At 40.1% G+C, this 24,262-nt stretch overlaps 1 protein-coding gene across 7 annotated transcripts in view; it reads right to left on the reverse strand.

Moving 5' to 3' along the window:
- The window catches only part of ADD3 (adducin 3), a 101,013-nt gene that overhangs the window by 22,299 nt on the left and 54,452 nt on the right, over positions 1 to 24,262 (reverse strand). For 6 of the 7 annotated variants that reach the window (XM_054071236.1, XM_054071230.1, XM_054071233.1 and 3 more), the window contains one exon: positions 4,635 to 4,858. In XM_054071236.1, the coding sequence (XP_053927211.1) occupies positions 4,635 to 4,829 (195 nt within the window). In that variant the 5' untranslated portion in view covers positions 4,830 to 4,858. Of the gene's footprint in view, positions 1 to 4,634; positions 4,859 to 9,298; positions 9,487 to 24,262 lie in introns of those variants that run through there. The other variant, XM_009555476.2, reaches the window with a different exon arrangement.

Below are 24,262 nucleotides of genomic sequence, written 5' to 3' on the forward strand. Positions count from 1 at the left end.
AAGGGAGCGGTGTTGCGAAAACACTGGATGTTCACTCGATACACAATAAAGCAAGCCAGACAAATGCAAAAGCTGGGAAAAAATAAATCAAACCATCCTTAGTCTCTGACCTGATGGTTAGAAAATAACATAGCCAGAAAAAAATTCAAGTGTGGGTGGGATTGCTTGCTTTTGAGGAGAAAAATCTGGCAGATCGATCTCTGAATAGAAGAGTTGTTAAGCTAGACTGTGATCTCCCCAGCTTTTGGGGCAAGACCAACTAGCGTGGGAGGCAGAGGGGTGTGTGCATGTACAAAGCAGGAAGGAAGAGAGGCACAAGAGAGAAGTACATTTTTACCCTCAGTATACAAGAACTCTCGTTTTGCAATCCGGATGGCCAGACCTGAACCACTGCCCTCATGCAACAGCGCTGAGCCAGAACTGCCCCAAACACCCTGCAGAGCCAGGATGGATTGGTAAGGGCTCCCTATATCCAACATGAAATTGAAGCAAAGCTTGATGAGATCCTGCCAGCAAAGTGCTCAACTTAAAACCAAACAAGCTCCAAATAACTGTGTTTCGTATATAAAATTAGCAAGTACACATTCAATGTCTCAACAAAGCATACAAGATTTTCACTGGTAAATTCAACACATAAACAGGGCATTTAAATTTCAATAACCAGGTATTTTTATGTTTATATACTTCAGCTGTTCAACTCATCACTTTATACACACATCTGACAACTCCAACTCTTCCTTATATCAGTAAAAATAGTAAGATATATGATTATGCGAGAGATATTTCATGTATAAAAATGCATCCTCGTCCATTTTCACTCTGACTGGTAGCTCTTCTACAAATACAGTGACACAAAGTGAATGCAAGCTATTCCTCAATGCAGTTTAAGGAGTGATGCTAATTTCCCATACGGTTACACACACAGTCCTGTTAGCTAAAGCCTGTAATTAGCCTTCCTGCTGGTTAGATAATTGTTTCATATGGTCTTACTTCACTGTGAGCAGCATGACATTGCTGCCTGTTCACAGAAACACCCAACACCTTCTCTGGCTGCTCAGGGCGGGCTGTGGGGGGTTTCTCCCATCTGTATGTTCGTGCAGCTCCTTGATGCTAAACTGACTGTTCAGTCTTCACACACAAGAACTGAGTCCTCATGCACCACAACTGCACAAACATTGCTTTTTTTTTTTTTTTTTTAAATAAAAAAAAGTGTTTTCGAAGCTTTGGGTTGCCATGGTGAGGGCACCAGAGAAATGCCAGAAGGAAATGAAGACCAGGAGGACTTGCATACCATAACTGAAATAACGGTTTTGATGACACAGCAAATACATGTTTACTCTTTAAGAGAGGTAGTTACTCTGTGTAACAAGAAATAAATGATTGTTTAGCATGTAAAAAGGCAAAATTGCCTTTAATTTCAGAGTTAAGTTGGAAAATCTAAAGTAACCCTCCATCTTTTCAGATTTTGGATATATTATAGGTCAAGTATCTCAGACCCAGTGTAAAGCAATAAAATTAGTCCACTGCACCTTTCCTTTAAAAATAATGACACAGTACCTAAATCTTCTGAAAGAAACTTAAATAGTTTTATTGCTAAAGATTAGCCAGCAGTACCTCTGGATGCCATCTGGCTGCTCAGCCCTAGCTTATCTTAATTTCTTCCCACCTTTCTAACAGACATAGAACAGCAAACATACAGGTCCTTCGGATTCTCCAGGCCATCATGGGTTACATGCAGCATTAAGCAAATACGTCTCTGAACTTGTTGATAATATCAGGACATTCTTTGCAGGCAGTGGTCATAAAAGTCCTGTAATTTGCTTAGGACTTACTGTGAACAGACTCTAAAGCATTAGAAAGCATCAGAGATAATGAGAATTATTTTCCAGTAGCTTTTAAATTATTTAATTCAGGAAAGGGAAATTGCACATCAGAGAGAAGTAGTCAGATTGCACATCAACATTTGCATCAAACAGGCCATCAGAGAGATGCAGCAGTTTGATGTCTGAAGATGTCTGGTCAGGGCTTTAGCCTTTACAGTAATATGCACTGCACAAAATATATTCTCTAATTTATTTCCTTGCTAAAGGATTTAGATTTTCCTACTTGAAAGAAAGAAAAAACATTGTTAATAAAACAGATTAAATCAGTACCTGAGCTTCCTAGTATATGACTCTGATTAACCCTTTAGTTTTGCACCATAATCCTTTGCTCGGAGAAAGTACATGTTCAAACAACCTCACCTCAAGTCCATACATGCTTGTGTATTTTTAAGAAAGGTATTATCCTTGCTAAATGCACCTCAGAGTTACTGATACTTCCCAGAAGATGAGTCAATGACTATTTCTGTGACCTGAATGTGTGTATCCAGACAGGGTGAAGCTACATACACATACATCTAAGACTGATTGAAGTTTTACCAGCAAACGAGCTCTTTAAAATGTGTCTGATAACCTCTCTTCCTCTTCTTCAAAACACCTTCAAACTAATTCCTCCTCATTGACTGGAATAAACCAAAGGAGCAACAAAGCTCTCTGCCAACCTCTAATGCGATGTAATTCTGCAGCTATTTAAAAAAAAAAAAAGTTATGCACGATACTTGTTAATTCAGTCCTAAAGCTGTGTTACGCAGACTCGTAACAGAAAAATGCTTTATGGATGTTTTGCGACAAATATTACTTCCAGGAGGAGAAAAGGTATTTGTTTTCAGTCTTGACTCTTGAAGAACGCTATGGCACATCACAGCTGGAACCTGGAAGAAATAATGCAGTTTCTATCCCCAAATCGCTTATGAAATTTGCATGATGCACATTAAGTCACAGATACTGTATTAAAAATGCTTTTATTTCCTTACATGAGATATCATAGCAGTTCCTCTAAATTTTCTTTTGCAAGAAAAGAGACAATAAAAAGAGATCCTTAAGAGTGGGGAACTGGTAGCTCAGACACCTCCTCTTCATGCTTGATCACACACACTCAGCTCCCACGCCCCCATTTCTCCCTTGCAGATGCCAGGAGCTGAGCAGGCGGCAGGCCTCTGGCTTATTTGGACAACTGTTCCTTACACAACAAAAACTTCTAAGTTATTGGCAGCTCCAATCACTTTCCAAAAAGTGCTGGGGTCAGCTTCTCTTGCAGGAGGACGCTAACAGCAGCCCAGCAGCTCTTTTGTCTTCCAACCTCCTACTAGAACAGTTACCTAGACTCGGAGGTTGCCCCTTTTCACTCCCCTTCCCAAAATCTGCACGCTGACAGTGTAGATGCACGCTGACAGAGGCTGTGGCAGAGGGACATTTGTTGGTTTGGCAGACTTGGCAAAAGGTCCCCCAGAATGTTAAGGAAATAGTTACGCTTATCACATTCAATACTGCATTGAAAGGACCAAAGAAATAACACACATATAATCTCCAACAAGGTCTCCATAAGTTATTTTTATCTGTTAGGCTGAAGATCTATTTTTTTTAAGTCCTGACCTCTCATAATGTGAACATTTTCACAGGAAGGAACAGACTTCAATCAGATTTTACAATTGAGTGTTTAACATAAAATTATCATGATTAAAGCATTATGCAATACCTCCTTAGAGAATTTTCTTTACAAAAGTATTTGCTTGGCTGCAAAAACCAAGCCTGCACAAACTGACTTAAAAGTAATAAATTCCTCTGTCAACAGGTTCACATTATACTCAGAGCAACACACATATCCAAGAGGCACTCCAGGACAACACTTTAGCAAACAATCCTGTTATTCATGGATGGCTATAATAGGGTGATTACTAACAGCTGTTTGCGATCTCATTACATATGGAAAAGCTTCAAAAAAAAAATCACAGAAGAAGCACCTCAGCTTACTGAGGAACTGAAAAAAGAAGGATTTGTAAAGCTGCTACTGCCTTCCCAGTCCCGTTATCCTCATTACTCACATTCCACCACAACACGCCGCAAAGGCTCACTCTCACACAGTCCTTACTCACCGCCCATATACTCACGGCAACAGTATTACTTTCCAATTTATTCATCATGTTAAACCCAAAGAATGTATGTATTAAAATATAAATTAAAACTAACTTGAGGATGGTTCAATAGATGTAATAGTTTTGTATGCAGCCTAAACAAGTACTGAACTTACACAACCAGCAGATGAGTGCTAATATGGCTTGCTATGGGTCCGGTCACCCCCAAGGACAGGAAAAGAACACATAGTCTAGCTTTTAAACAAACTTAACCCAATTAAAAATGTTAATCAAAGCATTGCTGATGCAAATGGTAAGTTAATATCCAAACCGAGAAAGGAGAACACCATGTAATGCCCTAATTCGTTCCTACTTGACCAGTGACTCCTTCACTCTTCCCTGCCCCTAAGTTTTAATTAAGTACCCTGCAGACAGCCAGACCTTTTTGTAACACTGCAATGAAGCATAAGAATCTAAATACGTCAGAAAAAAAACCCCAACCAAACCCATAAAGGCTGCTTGTTCACAGACAAAAAAACTAAGCAAACAAAATGCTGGATGATCTGTTTAGTGAGTGTTCTCAGAAGATGGCCCAGAGTTATTCTAGCCAGCTGTGTGTCTTAAAGAGTTAATAAAGAAAACAATACTTTTTCATTCCCATCCCCCCCTTAATCCCACTCACAGGGCTCTGCAGTATCTGAGTAACCCTTTTCCTTTGCTCCATCATATTGAAGTCCTGTCTCAGGTCAGGAGACATGTTTCTCTCCCGAATATACTCTGGGTCATTCTCATTGATGCGATCGAAGTACCGCTCTTTCTGAGGCATCGTGGCCAGGGGAGGAGTAGTGATCACCACCTGACTGGCATCAGTACTCATGCTTCAATGCTGCAGATGGTAGGTGTCACCTGAAACAAATAAAAAAAGAGGGAGGAATGATTAACCATCAAAAGGAGGGCATTGAATACAAATTCCAAGTCTGGACACAGATGTTCTTTTTCATCTTTTCAGAACAATATCTAAAATGAAAGAAGAACAAATGAATAATTAACATAATCAGAAAACTAAGGAAAAATTCTAGGAAAGTGTTTAAAAAATATTCATGAGTTCTCTGACAGCGCATAAACATCTCTGTTCAAGTTCAAATAAAAAAACAACAGCATACACCCAAACAGCACACATTTGAAATGACCGTATGATATTTTATGACAAAATTTCCTCTACCATTTTACATTGTATTCATCACCCTCTCAAGTTTTTTATATAGCTCTCCTTCCTGACGTGTCCAGCCAAACACACCCAGAAGACGGTTTAACATCCACTCAGAGCTCATCTCCCAACTTGAACAAAGATATTCCTCAATTACAGCATTTCTGAAGCATCTCGTAACCCTGGCTTAAAGATAAGACGTCAGGCTGCTCAAAATCCACCGGGGGATCTCTGCGGAGTGCCGGCTGGTGCCTGTGCTTTCAGGAGACACTCAGAGATGGCAGAAAAAGTTATATCGCACAGGATTGAGGCTGCAACTGATGAGCTTTAGCTTTTCTCCTCATGTGTGCAACTGTACGCAAAAATTCTCACTGAATCTTATTAGGGAAAAACAAACTTTCATGTCTTGGTAGAAAGCTATGCATAAAACCTCATTTAAAAAACTGATAAGCATTTGTAAACATAAGCAGAACTGGATCAAACAAAGCAGACACTTGAATTTTCATACAAAGAATCAGGCTCAGAAGTACACTAAGGAACACTGTTCCTCAAACGGGTACCAAGGAGGGACGTTTTCTCAGGTCTGAGGAACGAAGTGAAACAAGATTTGTAGGAAGAGATAGTGTATTATGAAAATACATTCTAGCATGCAAAAATTGACATTCAATAATATATTTAATACAAAAATATTTGCATGCAAATTTATTTGGTATGTAAATAATTCACATCTTCAGAGGAAAAAAGCCAAACAAAGGAATGAGAGTTGTCAAGCAGTGTTTACCACCCTGATTTGACATTATGATATGAGTAGTTTAAAGTGTCCTTGCTCCACAGCACAGTTCACCCATCCCTTGTTTGAGTCAGTGCATCTACTGTTCGAGGTATTCTGTGAACAGTGAACTAACACAGAACAGCATGTGAACTCTCCTTGCCCATTTTCCAGATGAAACCTGTGGGAGCCCTGTTAAAACCAGCTCCAATAGCCCAAACACTCCTCCTCCTGCAGAAGACAAGCCTTTTCAGCCCTTGCGCTGCACCCTCTGCTGCGCAGCCACACCACAAACCAGGCTGGCAGGAGGATGCAATTTGATTTTCAGCTACTGACACCCAATTAGCTTTGCTGGTGCACTGCAAGGGACAGCACAAGGATCAAATCCCGTGGCGCTGCAGCTCTGCTACCAAATATGAAACCCCAGACAGAAGACAAGTCAGACACCACCTACAGAGTTGGGAAAGCATTAGCAGATAAGGTACAAGAAAAACCATATCCATGTTTTTTCTCATATGTTGTAGATTGTGACAAAATTAGGGATTAAGATGAACTTGTGTTTACAACAAACACCCTTTTAAAAAAGTCACTAAAAGTTGTAAATTTTTTTTTTTCTTTATGGCCTCTTTTTTTATGGAGGGAGGAAACACGATCTCGGAAGCAACATTATCCAGCTGCACACACAGAGCTTCCAGAAGGTACGTGGCATGTCGGATGAATGTACCACATTATGGGATGTAATATTTGAATCCTGGAGACAAGCTCCCTGGCCTCTGATGGCTTTGTCACAGAGGCTGCTAAAGCATACCCTGAGTTTTGCATTTGCTGCTCAGGTGCAGCATGAGCTCATTCAGCGTTTGCCTCCACCAGGAGGCCGGTTAAGTGTGATCAGTTTGGGGATGCTGGAGAGAAGAAAACAGGCTAGCTTCAAGGAAGGAGGGGTTTGGGAAAAGTCCAGTAGAAGTATAAAAGGAGCTTAAGTTTTTCTAAAGAACAAATTATTGTCTTTTCCAGCTAGGAGCAGTGAAGCAGAAGGATAAACCCTCTTGCAGCATTTGGGGATATGATCACAGCTCAGCTTCCCTGTATTCAGGTAGAAGAGATATCCTTACAAATGTAACCACGTATTATGTGCCCACTGTTTCATATGCACACCCCACTGCCTCACCCCACACCCCCCAAAAAATGTCAGGGTTTAAGAAGCAAAAGAAAAAAACACCACGAGAAGACACAAGACCCTGAACTCACCCTCCAAATGCCACAAGGTACAAAAAGCTTGAGACCAGACCTACAACCATTCTCCATCAGTTTTAGGGTAAACACCTCATCTGAGTTAGAACAGACACCTCCTGGTAACTGAAAACAGTCTAGAAATGCAGATGGCAAGAACCTTGCTTGAATCAGTGACCAGCTGTGACTGCTGCTGCTCAGTTACCTCTTCCCAGGAGCTGCCTTATCCGAATGTTTTCCCTAAAATGCTCCTGATAACCCTAAGCGGCAAACTGTTGCTCAGCTGCTGATCCACTCAGTTAGTTGGACCAACTGCACGCATGTCTGAGCTTCAAAAAACTTTTATTGTTATTATTATAGGTTTATAGGATTTAATTAGTTCAAGTCCGTTACTTTGCAAGTAATTCTTACAGTGACAGAAAAGCCCATTCATCTGTAAAAGACACAAATGTAGCTGGCAATAACTAAAATCTTCAAAAGAGATTTTTCTAATTGCTTTGGACTCCATTTTTCCTTCTTTCCTTCCATTTGTTACCTCTAGCCATTAAAACTACATCATTGAAGCCCTTGTACTACAAACCTCCCTCCTTTACTGAACATAATATGGGTATAGGGCCCAGTTGTTCTTATTAGGTCCGGTTCAATGCCTGCTCTGTTGGCCCAGGCTGACGTTCATATAAACCCTACTGTTTAGCTGGAAAAAAAATTCAAACAAATCAGCCATTCTTATTATTTATTTGCATCCTGCACCTTTTTTTTTTTTTATTTTTTAAAGGCACACTTGTTAAAAATGTGCTCAGCTTTTAGGGATCCAAAAATCTGTACTTACTTCTCAGCATGTGACTGACAACAACATAAAAGTTTAGCATTTACAGAAAATCCAGATCTCAAAAGCTATGAATTGTAATAGAGGATTCTTTCCCTCTCTACACTTTTTTTGGTGAGCGTCTTTTGTCCAAAAGAAAAATCAGCTTTGCTGCAGGGCTACTTTTGGCTCCCACCCCTTCCAATGACAGTCATGAGAGCTATCACCTTCCTTAGTGGTACCAGTTCATGTTTCTTACACATGCTATAGGTCTTGCATCGGGGAGATCTGTTGTTACAGAGCCTGAGGCACAGGTGGAAATGAGAGACTGTGTCCCCCTACAGTAACCAGGCACTAAATCTTGACTGTCAGAACGGACAAACGTACATAGAGAAATCAAACCTAAACTACGATCTCATTTTGTCCTTGTGAGATCCATCTCCCTTGCTCAATTAAGACAGGCATTTTAGCTCACATTTTGGCCCAACATGCATATGCTCTCATGCCAAAAAGTGATTCAAAAGTATACAGAAGAGCAGTTTTCCCAGCGGTGGTTCAACTACTCCATTGGGGTGAAAAAGAAACTACAAAAAGCAAGTCAGCATACATGAGTTTTTTTAATACAGCATCCACATCTCAACTGAAAATACTTTTCCGGACCTGTGAAACAAAGAAGCTCAAAAGCTCTTGCTACAGGGTAACTTGTTAATCTAACTCTGCTTCCCCCTGTCTAGATCTGCACTCCTGGTTCCTGCAAAACTGAACTCTGATGCTGCCACAAAAGAAAACAGGTCATGTCCTCCTATGCTTTGATGCTTTATATAGCTCATGGGTTTGGCCTCTGTATTCTGTTCCATATTTTATAACCGTAACTGGGCTACAGAGAGAAAGTAGAGCTTTCCACCTTTGTCAGGAGGATATGCATCTCTTCACTTAGAAGTAAATTTTATTTAACAACAATCCAGTTTATTCCAGGATTTGATTTTAGGCTGCAACATTAAGTCCTCAGCATCTCCATCTGATACTTTGTAAAGTCCAAGTAACATGCTGTGCTGCTTTGTTGGAATAACTGTTTTCAAAGTCAGATCACAAAAGCAGCACAAAAATAATGAGGTCAGAGAAACAAGGAGTAAGAGGGGGAGGGGGAGCAAAGAGACCAAAGGCAGGAAATATTTACCTTGCCAAAGAAATCTCAGAAAGCACTGACTTGATATGTTTGTATCTTTAATAATGTACAGGATGTATAATAGAAATAAACACCACCACAAGAGACAGACAGAGCAAAAGGAAAGGTATAAAATCATTAGATCACTTAGCAACGAATCACTAACCTACCTTTTATGCTGATTTTTTATGGCTAGTTTCAGACATTCCCATTTTCTCTATGCACTGCAATCCATCTGTTTGAGAGTTCCCAGCACTGCAGACCAGCAGCGTGCACACCACATCGTTAACCAGTACAACTAAATTCAGGTCTGAGCACTCAAGCTAGACTACACCGCAATCGGAGCACGTATTTTTTGAGGAGTACATTGTGTTATTCTGCTCTTGTTATTTATTGCTTGCTTGTTTATAAGAAACAATCTGCTCTTTCTTCCCCCCTTCCAGTACCTTGTCTGCCAGAAGACTTGTTGGAAGCAAACTGGGCGTCTCTTGATCTTGGTTCCAGCCTCCCTATGAAACGGGCAGGTTCCAGGCTGAATCAAAGCCTTGGCTTTAGTCAACACTGTCAGCTACATAAGTAAGCTGGCAGGAAAAAATCAAACTTAAGGAATACGAAAGAATGATTAAGAGGAATAGGAAAACATGTGGGAGACTACAGTGGCAAGGGTTACCATCACTATCTTCTGGCATTAGAAAGTCAACTGTCCATCCTCGCTCATAAATTTCAGTAGTGACATATAATTGAGTAATTGCACCAGTTCTAGGAAAAAAAACAATTATTTAGATAAAGACTTCAAAATTTAATTCAGTTTTTTATTTTCCTAATCAGGGCACCAAATACCACAAATATCTGGCATTGCATTGACAGATTATTATCTACTTTTTGTTTTACAGTGGGTTTGGGTTTCATTTATCAGTCCCACCCTACTCACCGATAACTAAGATGTATGTGCAGACATCAGCATTTTGCAGATGCAGTTCATGGGACTGAAAAAAAAATCTGCTACATTAGGTAGGCAGCATTTGTTCAGAATTGTATTAACTGATTTTACTAATTACAGTGATTCTGTGCACTAGCACTGACGTCAAACTATCAAACTGCATCCTTAAATTGACACAAGGTAGTATTTGCATTAAATAAAGCCCTCACACCTTTTCCCAGCCTTCCCTGCCATTCAATCTTTCTCCCTGTAACACCTCTTCAGAATCACACTAACAGATATTTGTAAGGTCAGATTGCAAAATGGGTAGGAGAAACTCTTCCTTGGCTGAGTTTAAGTTTTATTTTTGTTTGTTTTTTTAACTTTGGGGATTTTTAAATTGTTTTATTTTCAACTGTATCAGTTCCCCCAGCCATTTAACTGCATATCTACACAAACATTTGTTCTGAAACAAAAACAATGATGATACAGGGGTGTCTCATACTGCTTCTTCCTGTAGCAATGCAGACAAACGATTTGTCATACTACAACCCAAACTGGTTACAAATCAAATATTCTAATCCAGCGGTGCATATTTAATGTAAATAATTCTGCTTTAAACAGACTAAGCTAATGAAATAATCATCATCTCCTTTCAGACACCACATTAAAGAGACTATATGGTAGCAGTACATGTTTTCCAAAGGAATAAGAACTTAAGTGTATTTGAACATCAGTTTTGTGTTCCTGTGTTAAATCTAAAGCATTATTTTTGCCCCATGACATAGTGCAATATTAAAATCAACAGAAATACTCAAGCTGCGCAACTCACACTTAGTGTAAACTGGAACTGAGCCAGCTACTATCAAAAATTGAGATAAGATATTTGGTTGCTGACAGGCATCCAAAATACAAGGGCTAAACCTTTACCTTTAACTGAAGGTGTGACATTATTCTTCTGTTAAAGAAGGCTCCTTACACTGCATCCAGCCTGTCACAGGTACAGTCTGCACTTCCACATTTACACGACAGTCTGCCAACATTTTGCAGCATAAGCACTTGGGGAAAAAAAACAAGCCTAGAATAATAGTTCGATGTATCCAGTACGCTTCACCACATGGCCATAAATGCTATTTGCATGTGTCAAGTATCATAAAAGAACTTGTATGCTTAACCCTGCAGACCCAGAATACTTTAAGCATTCACATTTTGGCATCCCCTCAATGCTGTGTGTTCTTAATGATGGAGATAATTCTTGATAAATGAGCTATCCAGTTACTATCATGCATTGACAGGATGATAGAAGACAAAAACAGCCTCAAAAGGACAAGAGTGACCCTGAAGCAGTCACCAGCAAAGGGGCTTCCTTGCTTCACTCCATAAAAGAATGTTTTCTTGTTTTACAGTTGAGGTTGTTCAGACAATAAGAACATTTTGATACTACGCTGTTCTTTATACAAAACATTCAAGTCAGAACAAACCCAGTCACACAAGCAAATTGGTTACAGAGAAGTAACAGAGGAGGAACGAATTGGTGAACTGATGCACTCCTGCACTGCACCAGGGAGGGGCGGCTACACCACGAGAAACACCAGAAAGCACTGAAACATCAGAGTGGCAAAAGGGAAACTCAAGTCACGTGTTGATCATTCACTATACATCTCTCACCTCTGAACAGTTTGCCACAGCAGTTATAGACAACAGTATGATAGAAGTGAATATGAATGATTAATTTCCAACTTTAAATAGACACAATAGATTATGCCACTAGACCCTCACTTTAAGAGAAAGAGGTCAGTCACCCACACATACACATCGGTTTGTTTTTTCCCTTTCCCTAAACTTATTCCTTTAAAAGAAAAATTTATTTTCAGTATTATATTCCCTCCTTTTGTTTATTTGATATTTTTAACAATACCTGATTCACTGCAATTTATCAGAGACCGTTTTAAAGCTGAATCATATTTTGCTCCTATGCAAGTTCTATTTACATATGAATGTATGCGTATCAGTTCTGACAACAAAAAAGGTGCCTGTAACTTTTTATTTAACAAATAAAGAAAATCAGCTACGATCACCTTCAAAATAGTCCCCATTGAGCCAACACACAGCTGCATAGGATGCCACCAACATCCAAAGCAATTCTGCAGATCATCTACTGAAAGGCTGTTGAGGATCTCAATTATTTTTGCTTTCACTTCTTCTAACAACCAAAATATTGGTTCCTTTGAGCACTGACTTAATTCTTAGGATCTCTAGACCTTCAGCCTCAGTCAACAGTTGAAAAGTTCCCATCAGTTTCCCAAGAAATTTGACGTTAACTCACTGTTCACTCTTGCACACTAACATTTTCCAACTAAGGGTAAGAAAACTTCTGTATTAGAACACGTGTCCACTTGTACTGAGTGATCAAGTTGAGTCTTGTCTTACCATGACAGGTCAGAACATGTTCTATAACCATCTCTTTGTATCTCCACTTCCACTCTTGGCTCCCGAGCTATAGGGTTAGTCCCGGAGGTTTTGTGTCAGACCTCATACATTTTGAAACAACACGAAGTTGCACGTTGGAGCGCTGACAGTCGTCACTTCTGCTCCGGTATATAGGAGGAGCGATCCTATGAAATGCTATGGAGTCTGTGAATGTGGGCTATTGCTAAGGCAATTTTTAAAGAATCACCTCCTTAAATATAAACACCAGAACAGCTAATAAATTAAATTAACTGTTAAATTGTAAATGGTTTCTGTACTTATTAGCCTGTCAGTCATACCTTACACCCACTTTTCCTCTGTTTTTCTTTCATCTTCTGTGTTACACTGAAGATCATGAAAAAGCACAGTAAAAATGAGCTCTGTGAAGAAAATGTAAGTGTTCTCTTGGTATTCAATTAAAATTTCATACACAGGATCCCTCAAAAATATTTAAACACAAAGCTTAAATAACGCGCTTCTATCCAAAACTAGTGTCCGGGAAGAGTATCCTCAGTGCAGCAGAAAGCTAAGGACATGTACAGGACCTGCCTGGGAAAAGAATGACATATGCCTCTCCCTATGACATATGCAAAAAGCTGCTCTCACACAAAGCATAGATGGACTGAATTATAACAATGGGAATGAAGTTATTTCACCCCTTTCACATTTTTCTGCTTGTTCCCACTTGGCTCCAGGATAAAAATTCACCTGCCACTCATAGAAAACCCCCTCCCACCTCCACCGCTCCAGAGGATTTAGTAATAACCAGAGCAGCCTGAATTGCTGCAGATTTTGAAGATGCAAGTTTTCTGAAGCTCTATTCCCTCACAGCATTTAGGACTTCTAGAGAAGGAGGACCTGAAGGCAGAAGACCTCTGGCAGAGGAGCCAGACAGCTCATGACCACCCTCAGCTAGCTCATGGGCAGCAGGAGCACTCAACCTGCAAGAATTCAATCAAGTCTCATCTGGAAGTGGTTTCTTCTGGAAAGGTTAAACGAAGATAAAAGCACTGGCTCTTTCCCATTGCCACCTCAAAGCTTAGGCATCACAGAAAATAAACCACGCGTTCAAACTAAATCACTTTTAAAAGTATACTAAGAATATATGCATTAAAATAATCTCTGAGTAGTGGTTGTAGACAACAAAAACACATGAGCACGTATGCAACTGCAGTGCCAGCAGGTCACTGGACCACAGGAAGGTCCCAGCACTCCAGAGCAGTTCTGAGTAGCACAGCCCACTTTGCAGAGCTGACTTATGGGCCAGTGCAGCCCTGATGGGCTCTCCCACACTTGGAAGTGCACTTTGGCTCTCCCTGACCCTGTTTTGTTACCCCCCTTTCAGAGATGATAGCATTTACCCACCCACATCAAAATTTATTAACAAATATTTACATATTTCAAAGAATCTATCAGTTATCTCAGCACTTTCTGGGCATTAGTATCCCGGTTTTACGCATTCCTGACACTAACAGATACCCTGCAGAGTTTGCATCAATATGGGATGCAAGTAAACTATACTCGCAGAGCAAAAATCAAGATTATTTGTGTTTGACCTTACTTAAGTCAGGGTACCTCCCAAAATAATGTCAGGGAGCTTTAACCTCAAATGCATACCTCGGTTTTATTTTAAAACCAGAAATAAAGACATAAGACCTAAATACCAGTCTTCAATAGGAATAATTGCTTGTCTTTTTTGGTTTTAAAGATTCTAACGAAATGCAAGTGCTGCAGCATTAAAGCAGCTTCAAATTTTGGTTCTCATGACCCAGCTCTTATTCATGCAACAAAGAGATAGAGTAGATCACAAGGAGGCAGCAGGGAAGGACAGGATATTTTGGATTTATGTAGTTGAAGGGATAACCGGGATGCTCGTAATGAAAAAGAAAGCTAATATATCCCAAAATATTGCAACTTTAAGGCAATAAAAAGCTTTAAAAAAACCCAACTTCTCTCTGCTTATCTACATAATCACTTGCGGCTAAGTTATCTAAAATTATTTCACGAGTCAGTAGACAAGAGAGAGCTAAATTAAAAGATTATGTTCTGTTAGTACTTATCCGTATTAAGCTGTGAAAGTACCCAAACACAAAACCCCTACACATACACAAGCAATGCCTGAAAAATCTCCCTAAATCCTTTGAAAGAGATGTAATCTAGGTTCCTCTACAAAATAAACTAAGAACTTCTCTGTGAGAAAACCATGTAACTGGAAAAGCTGATTTCAGTCAAAACCTTTCATACTTTGCAACACTCTTCCTCTCCCTCTCTTGCAATGTGAAGCCTCCAACTAACTCCAGCGATCTCTTGCTTGGGCTTCCTCTGAACTTAGCTGATATAAGAGGAAAGCAACTTCACTCTTTATGCAGATCTACACAGAATTATGGAGTAGAAGAAACAAGTTTGTCACGTAAATGATGTTTTTTTAAATCCCATTGATTTATACCAGCCTGGAAAGCGCTGTTTGGTGTGACACGGACTACTCCTGGCAACCTGCAAGAGCCCTCCTTGGTGGCTGGTAAAATGTGTGACATTAGATAGCAGGGAAAACTCGTATCGATCCAAGGACACATCAAAGCCTCCGTAATTTACAGCAGTTTGATTATCCTGAGAAATGTCATGGCCAAAGCAGCTGCCTCCAGGGTTTTGCTGGAGGGTCAGAGGCTGCGATGGTGGGCATCCCAGATGATGGACATGAGGCAACTGCTGGATTTTACAAATGTTTACACGAACAACCGATCTCCTGTGTGGCAGCATGCAGCCAAACCTTTTTATAGCCCAAACTCCTGCAGTTCCTCCTCTTCCCATCAAATCCTGACCTTTACCACCAGCAGCAGCAGCTCAGGGTAGACCCCATTTAAGACCACTGCCACGCACCGGTCACACAGCACTGCAGCTCAACGCCCTCCATAAGTTGTAAGTGAGGAATGGGAAACTAGGCCAACAGCTAATCTCAGTGGGGACATTTGTAACTGGAGACTTGAAGAAAAGATGAAATTGTTCCAGGCCTTCGATCATAAAAATCTTCAGGACAAATTGTATCTTTATTTATGTTATGCACCACACCCTGCACGATCCCCCCGAGTTCATTCTGGGATCTCTGAATCACTCTACCATAAATCTTAAACAAGAAGCAATAACGTAAGTCACACTAACGCACCAATATCAGCTTGGCCATGTCAAAATAAGTTGGCTATCTTCTCAAAAAAGGAATTTTAATATTGTACTGACCTGCACATACACTCTCACATTAAGCAGAAACAGCATTTAAAAAAAAAAAACTGATCTATAATGGTTATTCTCAGAAACTAAGAATGTTTTAGATAAAACAACACAATTGCACATACTGATTTCACATATGAAAAACACGCATAGTGGGAACGTTACGGTTTTCCTAAGGTTTTTAATTGTAATTTAAAAATCGCAATTTTAAGGATCAGTAAAAGCGTGAGACGAATGATACCAGCCAAGCCCAGGCCTAACTGTGCAGCGGGCACATTGACAGTGATGGCCATAAGAGTCATGGAAAAAAAACCTAGGCATCTCAAGAAAAACGCGACACTTTTACTCTAGTAAACACTCCAAAAAAGCGAGCTACAAATTGAGGCAGAGAGAGAAGGATGCTGGCATTTTAACAGCTTATATCAGCCATAGGATGGCGCAGGAAACAAAAATCTGTAAATCACTATTTCTCCATTACCAGAATTACCTTAACATATGAGACAATTTTTCCCCTTCTTAGCCCATTTACAAACATAAATGTTAATGTATGTTAAAACATAACATGAAAAAAGTTAACAAACACACAGAATTTGATTGAGGTTATTGTCACATGCCTAATGCATACAAAATTGTCACCTTTAGAGGACTTAAGCACACCTAATGCTACAGTTTTTTATGTTTTCCTGACTAGCTTCAGGCAGTCTTGCCTCTCCCAGCTTGCCTCATGTAAATCAGCTCCTTGGTTCTCAAAACACCATCCCCTACCTGTGCCAGCGCATCTCTCCATAGAGCTACAGCCTGAACTGGATTCACAAAGATATAGGGGTTAAAAATAATTTGTAGGAGGAGGGCAGGAGAGAGAACGGAGCAGAGAAGGGCCACATGGAAGTTCAGGAGGAAGCCAGGTCCTCCTCCTTGAAAGCTTAGAAGGCAGTTATTTAAGTAGCTGCACTCAAAACATGTTGTTTTAATTCTCCTTCCCAGGGAAATCACAAGGATCTACCATGGTGCAGTAGCACTTCTGGGTTCATTGCTAATACTGTCTTCAGCTTGCTCCAAAATAATTAAAAAAACCCAAGCAGCTACCTAACTAGTAAATACATAAAGTTCCATTTGCAGTCAAAGTTTAACTACATAAATATGCATGATAATCTCAACTGACTTGTATTTGACCTGCTTCTCGTCTCTGCCACCCTTTGCTGATGGTAGTACTACAAAAGCAAATTGAATCTAGAGACCCAAAGGTCTTCTACACCTTCAGGAACAGAAAATTACTCCACTGAATTTCAATCAAGCCAGTCTTTAGCCAAAGGGTCATTTTGGACGTAACCACAGCACCAAACAGAGAGGCAGATGTGCCCAGAGCAGCAGCCAGCGTATCCACAAACAGCTGCTGAAGACTGACTAACAAAAGCTCTGGTAGGACACGCAGCGAGGCGTATGATGAGTCAGCATTAAGCACGGTACAAAGATTAAGATTTTTAAGTCAAGAGAAGACTATAGAAGCATTTTATAATTACATTACTATTATCTTTTTTGTGCAAGCAAGCAATTATCTACTTTTATCCCATGATTCTCCTTCTCCATCACTCAAAAACACTGAAAGTCTGGATAAAATGAAAGACACTCCACAACAGACTACTCCAGTATCACAGAGCATGGTTGCATCCTGGCATGCTACATAAAATCCTGGGGACTTGGGAACATCAGCGATGCTTGTTTCCAGAACGCAAAATCAGCCTGACATGGAGTACCTCAAGATTTAAACCATCCTCTCTTTTGTCCTAAGCAGTTGAACTGGCAAATCTTCATGTCTGAAGAGGAGCCTGTCCAACACTGGGGACGGAATTTCCCAGCAGCCAAGGTGGCACAAACAAACACCATCTACCACAGACAGCTTCAGGAGAGGTTTACTTCTTAATAAAGCATTTTCGTGCCAATGAAGAAAAGCTTCCTTGCGTCTCTCTTAGAGCAGAAAGAAACCAGGCACCTGAACGAGTTGCAGAACTAAGGACTCAGAAGTCCAGTCATGAAGACCTAGGTTATAATTTTGAAGGCACGTGCAGGCTTTGATCAGTCACACACACAGCATGAAAGACTTCCCTTCAGGCCCTTTCCCCAAACAGTTCTTCCAGCTTTGACCTCTACTGGGTTTTTTGTCTGTCATTTCAAGAATATGCTGAAGCCAACAAATGTATTAAGATGGATCTGTCTCTTAGATAAAACTATTTCAATATAATGCATTATGACAAAAATTCACAACACAAAAGTTGCTTTATTTGAATTTCCGAAGTTTTTTCGTAAACCTAGCCTAAAACTGGTATTTCCCAGTCTGCAATTAAACCTGTTTATGTTTAATACTGAATGCAAGTATCAGACTTGTTACTCATGGGCTGGAGTTCAGAGTCTGAGTGCACAGAGGTGTGGGGGTAAATTTTTCTCTCAACTTTATAATTACGAATGGAAAACAACCAATTTCAAAATCAATCAACAATTGCTGTAAAAATTACACTGCGTGAGCTTTGGTGATGCTTATTTTTGAACATTTCAATACCTCATGGAAATCATCTCAGGTAAACAAGTCATTACAGTTTATACCATAAGAAAATTACTGATTACACAAAAAAATGTCTGAGGCTACACAGATTACATCTGCTTGAGCAGTGACAGGAAATCACATCTTTGCCATGGCTTTCAGTTATCTTGTTCGTTTACGTTGGGTGTTTTGTTTCGTTTGCAGTTTTTTTTTCAAATATGTGTAAAAACCTAACACTGTCCAAGAAATTACAGATCCCTGTATTAATGTAAGAACATATCAAAAAATATCACAAAACTATTTTAATAAAGTGCTGAATAACATGTGATTAGATGCCGGCCAAAGTCTCGTTCACAGCAGCTTCCAGAGACGTGCTGGAATGCTGCCGAGGACAAGAGGGAACCAGGGAAGCCAGAGCTCTGACTTATCCACAGTGGGGACACAGACACATCACATCTTTTTGGAACTCATTTTCTAATCCAGAAAGGAAAAAGGAATCTGCAGGACAAGTTTGATCTCAGGAGTCTGGCCTCCATGGTTTCAGAAGGAGTAGCAGTGGATGCTGCTTTTAGAGTTGGGCAGCATTTAGATTTTTGTTTAGTTGGTTCTGGGTTTTGTTAAGATGCATTGTTCCAATTTGCTAATTTATTGCATTATTATGGGCAGGGACATAGCTGGCTTTCTATTTCTTTATCTTAATTTTTATTGAGTGATGAAAACAAGCCTTTAAGATGCCATTTGAGATTGCTGTGGCTTTTTTGGTTTTGTATTTTAAATTCTCTGGCAAATGGCTATGGGATTTTCATTTCTGCCTGCCTCATCAGTATTATGTTCTTTCCCTGGGACAATTATCAAAACTGATCAGAGTTTATACTGCAAAGCAGTCTGGAAGAAGTGATGAAAAGCATGCAAAGTTGCGCTATCTGGACAGACTTCTTGAGACTTCTGGCTTTAAACTGGGAAAGGTGGAATTCATAATGAAGAACACTCCTTTCTGGTTCACAACCCCTGTCCCTCACAGAGTGCAGTTAAACAATTATAGTGCATGAAACCGAAGAGAGGTTTTTGTTATGTCTATCCTACGTTAATTTTATCTATCCTATGTTCATTTTCATGTTATATTCAAAACGTCATTTGTAATTGGGTGATACTGGGCTAGAAGACAAGTGGTTTCTAGAAGACTCAAATGGATGCAGCTATTTCAACTGATTTATTTTATAATTTTTAAGTTATTTTCATCTGTCCCATTAATGAGGCATTGAATATAAAGCTTTTAATAATTCTACATCCAATACCTAAATAAGAAAACATAAGTCAGAAAAAGATAAATAAGTAAACAAACAAATCCATCCCTTCTTTGCCCCTCCTGGCATGGTACAGCAGGTTATGGGCTAAAAAGGTCCACAGCTATCCTGAGCCAACAGTGCATTTCACCATTTCATTCCCTATTAGACACTATTGTCCATAACACCAGGTACTCCAAGCCAGATGTTTCACCCTTGCATGGGACATACACAAAATGTAATTACCAAGTGATGCTTCATGTGTTGTAACAAAATGACTGCCAATGCTTTCAAAATTACTTTGGGAAAAGCAATTCTTGCCTCTAGGTTACTTGTCTATATTATACAGGAACTTCTTATACGTCTAAGCAGCTTTTGGGCTTTTTGCAACTAAGTATAATACACTTCAAAAACTGAAAATTTAAATTGTCTCTTGATTCTGCAAACTTGATCACAAGTTCAATTAATTATGTATGCTTATAAAGGTTTTCTTTTTTTTTATTGCCCTACGATCAGGTGGAATGAGCAACTCGTTCAACCTCAGCACCAAAATCCTACATCTTTCTCTTCTAACTAAATATCAAATTTTAGAATGCATACAGAATTACTCCTGATCTTTGTACCAAGTTTGTAAGAAACAGGTTCAAAAGTTCAGTGGCATCAGCGAATACACGCACAGTGAGATTGGGTAAGATCTCATTTTCACAGAGCAGTGGGTGCACAACAAACAGGTATCTGTACCTCTCACTGACATACAGCATAGAACTAAGTTCAGTCATTTAAATAAACCTCCCACAATAATTAAAGCGACTCTATGAAAAAGCACAGTCTTGCAAACGTGAACAGTCATGGGAACTTGGACAATCATGGAAGAGCCAACACTCCTCTTTCTTTTAAGAAAGTGCCTATGGTGGTAGTACTTCCTGAAATGTGAACAAACAAATTTCTGTTTGGAAATTTAAATTTTTAATATACATTTAAAACCAGCATGAACTCTCAAAGCACACTAAAGGGTAGCTAATTTTAAAACTGTACCTACAAACAGCACAGGTTCATACTTCTGAGAGAGATGAGCATTTGTAGTTCCCCAGGTGCCAGTGAATGATGACCTGGAAGTCACACTACCTGAGCAATAAAATCACTTAACAGAACTGGGAATTGTAATGGAAGGGGCAGAATAGCCTGATTTTTTGTCTTTTGTACCCTGTTCCCCATTTCCAATTGTGTTACTTTCACTAATCAAAAGATAAATCATTTCTAATCATGATAATCAAGAGATCTATGATAAACAAAAGAAAAATACATTTTCACTGCTATTCCTGCAGCTCATCTGATGCCTCAGTACAGCCATGACAAATGGTCAAAAAAAAAAAAAAAAAAAGGCCAAAACAAAAATCTGAACGAATTGAACGAATTGTAACATAGGCTCAGCGTATCAGTTAAGAAATATAGCTGCTCTGAAACATTTAAAAGAGAATACAAAAAGGCCTCTACAATAGTATAACCTTTGGCTCTGGCTGTTAGCATCACAGTTTACACGGTTTCCATGGAAACCCTCTACAAACATATGAATGTGCTTGTTGCATTAGATGTCGAACAGAAAATCCTTTGTGGCAACTCTGGAGGGCCATGGCCAGTGCCAACCTCCCAGTCGAATAATGCCCTTCACTATGCCTTGCCCAGCAGGCTCATGACACACTCGCTCACATGGCACAGCTGCTGCCATCGCTTGTTTTTCCTCAACCGACTAAAAAAAGAAAAACCAAACACGAACATCATAACTATTAAATCCTTCTTCCCACATGGAGAATACATTTTGTCCCCATCAAATTGCTGGTGAAGTCTCCAGTACTGGACCTTCAGATACAGCCCAAGTGAGCCGAGTGAGGACACGGACTTGGGAGGCTTCCAGCAAGCCTGCAGTCAGGGTGCTGGGGAATACATTTACATAATGAGTAGGCAGCTACCCAGAAAGGGAAAAACACAGTTCTTCATTATTACACATTTTGAGAAGTATAGATTAAAAAAGACACAAAATTCTCAGCATGTGACAGGTACACCAGTCCAGAAGAGAAATCTAGTTTCATCACCTTGTTGGTTTGCATCGCGGAGAGGTCAACTGATTTACAAATAACTCATGTACAGGATGGGCTCCTCCTCCAGCCAGAGGCAGGGAAATTCTACCCAAGACAGTCTGAAATGTCATCAGGAGGTCTGGTTTCTTTCTTTTTTTTTTTTTTTGTTAAAGTTGTGTGTGTGCAAGTGAAAAACTTGTTTCTGTTTTAAAAAGGAGGTGCTACTGACAAACATCTGAATGTTGTGTCCCATCTGACTTTCCTCAAAATACACATCCACTCTGCAGCTCTACATATCGTAACAGAGTTGAAATAAAAAAGTGCTTCTAACAAAAACATACTTTTAAGACTAATAGCATATGTAGCTGAAGCACACCTTGTTTGTAGATCAAGGCATTCCCCTATATTCTTATTCATCTTATTCCTAGTGCAACAAGTTTGACTTTAATTTCTGAGATGTCAATGGCATAAATTATCTAGCTGCTTATATTTGTGCACAGTCTTGAGAAGGGAGATGACTCCAAAGGCTATATTCAAGATAAAAATCAGGTCTGCGGACTCTGCACAGGAGGTGAAAGCTTGTCTGTCCCATTCCATGTAGAACAGAAGAAGCCCAGACCTTTTGGCATTTCCAGCCACCCCAACAAAAATCAATGATACAATAGCTTTGATTTTAAAGCTGCAGAATGAAGGAAATCTGTTATTTCACTAGGAAGGAAAACAACCCTACACACTTTTACTTCGTCAACGCTCTGTTTGCCTGTTTATTTTTGGCTCTTTCTCTGATGGGAAGCCCTCTGCACTCCGTCATGACCACCTTCATCTCACACCCACCACCAGTCCAAGATCCCCTACGCCAGCTGCCCAACTAGCTCGGAGGGCAGCCAGCCTCTCCTTTGAGCCTCGCCTGCAGAACAGCGTAAGGAGGGGGTCCAGGTCCGTTGCAGCCTGCCTTGTTCTAAGGCTCTAACAGCCTATTGTTCTCTAGAGGTTGCCTCTGCGAGATAAAACGAAAACCAGGGTTTCCTGCAGTGAATTCCCACCCTGCCTCACAGGACGCCGGCCAACGGCTTGTCGGCCAAGGGCTCAGCCTCACGGGGGGCCAGCCTGCCCCAGGACTCCCCAGGGAGATGGTGACTGTGCTAGCAGGTGGTTTGCAGGAACTTCTGCTCAGCGGAGTGCTGATGTGGCTCTTGCCCACCACTGCCTGCCAGCCCTTCCCCACAGGTCTGTGCAAAATCACGTCTTCCCCTCTGTATGTGGCTACTGCTATAAAAATACTACTACATTGAGAGTCCCGCAGCTAAAATTTGGCTCCTACCTGATCAATGTTAATGATCTGCTCTCTGCCTGAAATTGTAGAAGGACACAATGGCTCCTACCGAACCGCAGTAAGATTCCAAAGAGAGGAGAACCACGGCATGGGTTTGGGACAGAGCAGCCTGATAGCAGAGCTGGAGCACCCCCAGCATCACATCCAGTAGGTTACCAGTAATAATAACGTTTTGCTTACTGGGATGGGAGAAAGGGCATAACCGAAATTAATCCACCAATACAGGAAATTACAAGATCGAGAAGTTGCTCATTTTATATTTTCACCACATCCTCTTGTCCAGTAAAGAAGCACACTGAACATCATTAACATCCCACTAATGAGACACCCGACTGCCCAGAACACAGCAATAATGAAGACAGCTCTGTTTCCACCAAATCTACCAGAAAGATTTCTAAGGGTCTGCTTTCCTACCGACACAAACACATGACTCCTATTAGCCTTAATGAAGGACAAGTGCATTCAATGGGAGAGAAATTTCCCAAGGTTGCATAACTCAGCTGTGGAACACGGTGAAGACACAGTACGGACCACTAAGAGAAGTCAGCCATCCCAAAGCTACTGTAACAGGCCAAGTTCTTCCATACTTTTTCCACTAGCTTTTGTTGCAGTTAGGTCTTTCTCACTTTAGGCCAGTGAAAACGCTCAGAACTTTTCTTATGGCAAAATCAGGGCAGGGAAAAGCAAATCAGATAGTGGGATGTTTAGCTCCTATTTTTAGGCTGAAAAAATGTAACTTCAAACATGCAGTTTCTTTATCTTAATGCATTGTCCCTGCATACTATTCTTGACTCTGCAGTATACAAATTCTTACTTTTGTAACAATGCAAATTTGTTTACAGGATGACAGGTTAAAGTTTATCTTCCAGGCTGCTTCCCTTGCACCAGTCAGAAAAATCTAGTTATGTCAATTTATGTCCCTTTCAGTGCTCAGTGAGGCGAGGAAACAGAGCGGAGTGCCAGAACGCAGAAACAATGTGAAAAACTAATGCCAGAAACGAGTCTCTAACTCCCAGACTAAGCTCTACATGCCTTCACAAAAAAGAGATTAATACTGCATATCTCAAAAGTGCACCTAAGAAAAACCTTAATTCCAGATGTTGAAAACATTATTAACCTTCTAAAAGTAGTTACAAGCCTTTTCTTCACATTTTCTTCCCAGTTCAAGTTTATGTACTTTAAGATGCTCTGTGCTTTGCCTTTTTTTACTGGTGGGGTTTTTTGATGGTTTGGTTTTTTTGGTTGTTTGGGTTGGGTTTTTTTGACACCAAAAATTTCATAGGCGATTTAAAAACAG

The sequence above is a fragment of the Cuculus canorus genome, chromosome 7, assembly GCF_017976375.1.
Source record: "Cuculus canorus isolate bCucCan1 chromosome 7, bCucCan1.pri, whole genome shotgun sequence".
Lineage (NCBI taxonomy): Eukaryota > Metazoa > Chordata > Aves > Cuculiformes > Cuculidae > Cuculus > Cuculus canorus.